This window comes from Capricornis sumatraensis, unplaced genomic scaffold (genome assembly GCF_032405125.1).
Source record: "Capricornis sumatraensis isolate serow.1 unplaced genomic scaffold, serow.2 scaffold15, whole genome shotgun sequence".
Lineage (NCBI taxonomy): Eukaryota > Metazoa > Chordata > Mammalia > Artiodactyla > Bovidae > Capricornis > Capricornis sumatraensis.
Window position 1 is genome coordinate 3,786,402 of NW_027184626.1, and position 6,731 is coordinate 3,793,132.

The 6,731-nt window shown below is 34.6% G+C and overlaps 1 protein-coding gene across 3 annotated transcripts in view; it reads left to right on the top strand.

Moving 5' to 3' along the window:
• Positions 1–6,209, top strand: part of LOC138072388 (lysozyme C, kidney isozyme-like) — a 55,455-nt gene extending 49,246 nt beyond the window's left edge. For all 3 annotated transcript variants that reach the window (XM_068963476.1, XM_068963477.1, XM_068963478.1), the window contains 4 exons: positions 25–361; positions 1,963–2,127; positions 3,994–4,072; positions 5,307–6,209. In XM_068963476.1, coding sequence (XP_068819577.1) covers positions 226–361; positions 1,963–2,127; positions 3,994–4,072; positions 5,307–5,373 — 447 coding nt within the window. In that variant the 5' untranslated portion in view covers positions 25–225 and the 3' untranslated portion in view covers positions 5,374–6,209. The remainder of the gene's footprint in view (positions 1–24; positions 362–1,962; positions 2,128–3,993; positions 4,073–5,306) is intronic.
• The last annotated feature ends 522 nt before the right edge of the window (positions 6,210–6,731 follow it).

Genomic DNA, 6,731 nt, shown 5'->3' on the forward strand with positions numbered 1-6,731 from the left:
TGTCATTTCACTATTTTCTTGCAGATTAATTCTTAGGACGTCAGAATGTCCCTCTTCAAACATAAGAAAGAAAAATTTAAAGTTAGTGAACCAATCAACATTTCCTGTTTTCCACGTCTCAGAGGGTGGAGCTCCCAAACCAGTCGCATAAGAAGGAAGTGAAAAGATGTTAAAAAGCAGGGCCAGCTCCCCTGGTCAGCCTGGAGGTCTGGCTTCTCAGTCAACATGAAGGCTCTGCTTATTCTGGGGCTTCTCCTCCTTTCGGTCGCTGTCCAAGGCAAGGTCTTTGAGAGATGTGAGCTTGCCAGAACTCTGAAAAGATTTGGAATGGATGGCTTTAGGGGAATCAGCCTGGCAAACTGTAAGTTAACTCTTTTTCATCCTTTCAAATAGTTAGCTAGGTGTAGAACAGATACTAATAGAGGATGAACCAAAAGAAAGGGTCTTTGAGTGAATGTTTTTTTCTTTCTTGGAGGGTTTACACACTTCAGTTCAGTTCAGTTCAGTCGCTCAGTCGTGTCCGACTCTGCGACCTCATGAACCACAGCACACCAGGCCTCCCTGTCCATCACCAACTTCCGGAGTCCACCCAAACCCATGTCCACTGAGTTGGTGATGCCATCCAAGCATCTCATCCTCTGTCGTCCCCTTCTCCTCCTGCCTTCAATCTTTCCCAGCATCAGGGTCTTTTCCAATGAGCCAACTCTTCACATCAGGTGGCCAAAAGATTGGAGTTTCAGCTTCAGCATCAGTCCTTCCAAAGAACACCCAGGACTGATCTCCTTTAGGATGGACTGGTTGGATCTCCTTGCACTCCAAGGGACTCTCAAGAGTCTTCTCCAACACCACAGTTCAAAAGCTTATACACTTACAATGGTTAAAAGTATCCACTTGTTCTTTTAGAATCAGATGTACCAGGTGAAGGAATGAGGCATGGTGGGTCAAATTCTACATCATTCTAAGCATGCAAGGTTCCCATGTACTCCTCTAGTGCTACTAAATTTGACAACTGGCGCATGTAGACTGACTATAAGATACATTTTAGCACCTGGAACATGTCTGTCAAGCCCTTGTTGTTTGACTCTAGCCATTTCTAATTTGGATCTTGGGTTCTGAATAAGGCAGTATTTTTCTCATTTTTAATCCCCCTAACATGATGTTGCACTTTTAACATCAAGGTTTTTTAAAAATTCCATTGAACTCTTAAAACAGGGACAGTAGAACTATCTCCCCTCAATCAATATCTATATAAGGATCCCTGAAATGCAGCATGAAATGACATTTTATTATTCTGACTCTAGTTCATTAATTATTTTTCATTTTCTTCCACAGAATTTAAGATGTGCCATAAGGAAAATTTCCTTTGTATTTTAGTCCATATTTGTCAATGTCATCACTGTAGTTTTCGTACTGAATTCAGACATTTCTCCTCCATAAATATTTTTGAATGAGTTAGCCAATTGCTAGATGGATGGATGGATGACCCAGCCTTTCCTATTCTATGATTCTTGCCTGCATTATAATTTGATACCCAAATTCGCCTTCGGTATCATAAATTTTCTTTCTCCCAGAAAATCCTTATTTTTTTCTGATAAAAAGCATTTTCCATTAACATATGCATCTGCTGCTAATGACCAAACCCACTCAACAACTCTGTTGATTTTTCTGTTCTAGGCTTAATCCTACCTGGGTGTTAGTAGTAAGGAAAGTGTAATAGCAATGGAAGATATTTTTAAAAATATGTTATCTTTTTCATTCGTATTACCAAATCATTTGCTAATAAAAGAATTTTCTGAAGGGACCTTTAACACCAAAGTGTTAAAACACTTTACAAGTAAAATGCATCTTTATACTTGTAAAGTAAGTCGTTAGTAAAATAGAACTAGTTAAGTAGAACTGATTATGCTATGAACTGTAAGTCACATGATTCACTCTTTATTACTCAAAATATGTTTTTTTCAGGGATGTGTTTGGCCAGATGGGAAAGCAGTTATAACACACAAGCTACAAACTACAATAGTGGAGACAGAAGCACTGATTATGGGATATTTCAAATCAATAGCCAGTGGTGGTGTAATGATGGCAAAACCCCAGGAGCAGTTAATGCCTGTCATATACCCTGCAGCGGTAAGACAAGATAATGTGGAGTGATGGCACAGGACTCACCTGGTTATGCCTATTGAGTTATCCAAAAAGTTCGTTCAGGTTTTTCCATAAACATCTTATGGGAAAATTGGAACAATCCTATAGGTCAAGATTCAATAGAAATAAAAAAATCTTGAAGGGTTCATCAGGGACCTATAAAAACTCCATTTTAATATCTAGAAACTCTATTCTCCTCCTCCTAATTTCTTAAGTTTCTAATCATAAAAGTTTGCTGTTTGCTAACATACAGGAGTTGCTGGAATGACCTATCACTTTATCATAACTGGACATATTGATACTTTGGAAAACAATGCCATTCCTTCTACTTTCCTTGTTTGGGGAGGATTAGCGATAATTTTGTTGGGTGGTCTGTTTTTAAAAATCTACCCTCCTTTATTGGAAAACAAAAGAATTACTAGTTAATCAAAGTGGAGGAATATACGTGGTATTTTTTAAAAATTGTTTTTACTTTTTACGATAAAATATTTTAAATATATGGACAATTAGAAACATTACTATAATAAGCATCAATATGCTCATCACGTACTTTAACAGTTGTTAACATTTTGGCATATTTACTTATGTGTATATATATATATATATATATATATATATATGTATATAAACTTCTTTTTGCTGAGTGATTTTAAGGTGAATTAGAAACATTATGACATTTCATTTATAAATTCTTTAGAACGAATCTCCAAAAACACAGCTCCTATATAAAAATTGTCATTCTAACAAGTTAATTTCTAAATTTGCTTAATTGAGGTGAAACAAGTATTCTATTGATTTCCTTTTAAAATAGAGAAAGCATGTGGAATCTTTAAAAAAAATTTTTTTTTAATTTATTTATTTTTTAATTGAAGGATAATTGCTTTACAGAATTTTGTTCTTTTTTGTCAAACCTCAGTGTGAATCAGCCATTGGTACACATATATCCCCTACATTTTTTTTGAACCTCCCAAAGCATGTAGAATCTTTAGTGCCTGAAATATTGGAGAAATATAGCAAAATTGATACTGCTAAATTTTTAAATATTACAAATCCTAATAGTGAAGATGAGTCTAAGAATATACTTTTGTATCCAGTTAATTTATTTAAAAAATGTTGTATTATGGAATAACCTGTTGTCATTGAATAAAAATTCTTACTACCCAGACATGTATGACCATAGAGAAATTTTGGTATCCACATGTTCTTTTGGAATACACAACAATCCCGGACATGAACGTAAAGCTATATTATACACATTTGTACCCACATAACAAAAGTGAAATTGTACTATAGTCACTGCTTTACAATTTTGTCTTTATTACACAAAATTATTTTTGTCAACAAATACCAATCCTTATTGTTTTTTAAAAATGAATAGATTTTCACAATATAAATGCTCTATAATGTATCAACCTAACTCTTACTGTTAAACATTTAGGCTAGTTCCATTTATGCCCTCTATTAATTGCTATGAAACAGTTTGTATACATGTCTTTCAGTACATCTCTTATTATTTCTTTAGAATCAATTTCCAGCGTTGAATTGCTGAGCAAAAACCTGCTAGACCAGTTTCTGCTTGTTTGTCTTTTTTTTTTTTTCCAATAGTTCCCAGTAAAAAGAAAACCTTCTATCATGCTAATTAATAATTCCAGAGCTTCCAATGACTTTGGTAAATGAGAAACAGATGCCAAATGGGATGGAATGAAGAGTTTCCCCCAACATCAACAGATAAACAGACCCTTAAAAATTATTTTAGTTGTTCTTTCCTCAGCCTAACAGAATAAAGCTGACTGAGCCTAAACTTAACATTTCTATGAATGGTATTTTCACTTCTCACCACCTCTTTTTCAGCTTTGCTGCAAGATGACATCACTCAAGCTGTAGCATGTGCCAAGAGGGTTGTCAGTGATCCACAAGGCATTAGAGCATGGTATGTGGTTTTTTTTTCCCCTTTCAGTTTATTGAGATGTAATTGACATAAAGCACTATGTAAGTTCAAGGTGTATAGCATAATGATTTGACTTACATCAGGAAACAGTATCACAATAAATTTAGTGAACATCCATTATCTCACATGGATACAAAATTAAAGAAATAAAAAAAATTTTGTGTGTGGTGAAAATTCTTAGGATTTACTCTTTTTAACACTTTTCATATATAAAATATAGCAGTGTTAATTATATTTATCATGCTTTATATTTGTTTTTGCTCTTTAGTCACTAAGTCCTGTCTGACTTTTGTGATCAATAAACTGTTACCTGCCAGGTTCCTCTGTCCATGGGATTATTCCAGGCAAGAATACTGAGGCAGGTTGCCCTTCCCTCCTCCAGGAGATCTTCCTAACCCAGGGACTGAATTTGTATCTCCTGCATTGCAGGCAAATTCTTTACTGCTGAGCCACCAGGGAAGCCCCATGCTGCACATTATATCCCTAGTATTTATTTATCTTATAACTGGAAGTTTGTAGTACCTTTGACTGCCTTCATCCAATTCCCCTTCCCTCACTCTACCTAACCACAAATTTGACCTCTTTTTCTAGGACTTTATTGCTTTGTTTGTTTGTGTTTGAAATATAATGGATGTACAACACTATGTTAGTTCCCATTACAGAGTGTGGTATGTGTTAAGTATTAAAGGAGAGAGCTGTTTTATCCTATTGTTATGAAAGAGGTGAGAGAATATTTCCAAAGAGCAAAGTATGGTACTGAGAACTGAAAATTGCAGCTTTGGATTCATGCTAAATGGTGTATAACATAGAAACAATCTACTTTAACGGATTCAAAATCTTATTCTTTTACTCCTCAATTTATTTTTGGGAATTTCTAGAGGTTTTAAGATTCTCCACCTTATACTAATTCCTTGTCATATCTTGACATTATTTTTGTCATTAAGTAAATATGGAATGCACTTTGCATTTGTGCTGTGAACTACACAGGACTCAACATTTGTACTCAGATGTTCTGTGCCCCAGCGAAGGTTTGGGGGAGATGTGAAGTCCTTGGTATACATATCTCCAGGTAATAAATAGCAATACTTGGATCTGTCTGTAGCTTTTATTTCATGTATTGATAAACTATGTTGTTTTCCCAAAGGACTTGAAATATAGGTAATACAGTGAAGCTATGTTTCAACCTTATTACCATTTGTTTCATCTTTCTCTACAGGGTGGCATGGAGAAGTCATTGTCAAAACCAAGATCTCACCAGTTACATTCAGGGTTGTGGAGTGTAACGCTGGAGTTTTTACTTCAACCCATTTTATCTCTTTTTCATATTCAGGAAGTAATAGTTGAGGGAAAGGTCATACTTTCAAACAAATAATGTTTTTTTTACAGAAGAAGGATCATGTGGTCTTTCTTTTAAGATACTTAATGTTTACTTCATGTATTTATTATTTGATATGAGGCCCACAGTGTATTTCAGTTTAATAGACCTAATGCTGGTGAATATTTGTCTAAAATCTTAATTATCAAATATATATCCAGAGCATTCAGTTCTTAAAGAAATAGCACAGACTTAATCTTGAATCATACAAGTACTCCCCAATATTCAACAAAAATATAGCAAAATAATATCTTTAAGCAAACTGATCTTAGGCAAGATCCCACCTGTGTAGTAGGCACGTAACACCGTCATCTGTTCAGTCATCTCCAAAAACAGTGAAAGATAATCACTCTTTGTTGGGCAATATAAAATGTTAAATGGAGCAGAATGCCAAATGACTAAGAATGAAGAAAGCCTGAATTAAGAATTTTGTTTTCATAAAGTGTGACCTTTGTTTTAAATGTTGTCTTAAAAATGTTGCATTTACACAGCTTTAAAAATAAGCTCAGAATTTATGTCAATCACTTTTAGCCCTTTTAAAGAACTCAATTGTGCATCTTGCTGTCATGAAGGATATAAAGATGGATTAGATGAGCTGTTGTTTTTTCTTAATGTTATAAGCTTAGTTTCATGCATTATCACAAATTCAGAGGCAGAAGAGTTTGTAAGTATTGAAATCATTGCTAGTTAATCACAGGTGTGAAATCATGAATGCTATAAAAAGTACATTTTCAGTAAAAGCTTTGCAATTTATACTTCGTCTTTCTTTGTTAAGTCATTTAGTGTCTCTGAAAAAATACATACATATATATTTGAGAAAAAGATTATCTGACACTTAGTATTTCCTACATCCTCACCTGTACCGAAACAGCTAGATTTTTTTCTGTGTGTATATTCTCTTTAATCATAGAATGCACATTGACATTAAGTAACATTTTTTCCTCAATGGATTTAATCATAAAGAGATAGGGTATATATCATCTTAAAAAGAAAGTTCTTACAAAATCCAAAAATAGGTAAATATTGCTGAAGAAAAATACATAAGCATGCTGACAGATCTCTATTTTTAAATTTTTTTAGCGGTGCTACTAGGTTTGTGGGATCTTAGTGCTCTGACCAGGGATTGAACCTGCATCCTCCACAGTGAAAGCTTGGAGCCCTAACCACTGGACCTCCAGGGAATTTCCTGCACACTAAATTCATAAACACAGATCTCAAATGGGCCCTCTAATCAGCCTGGTCATCTTAGTCACTTCTCTGAAATCC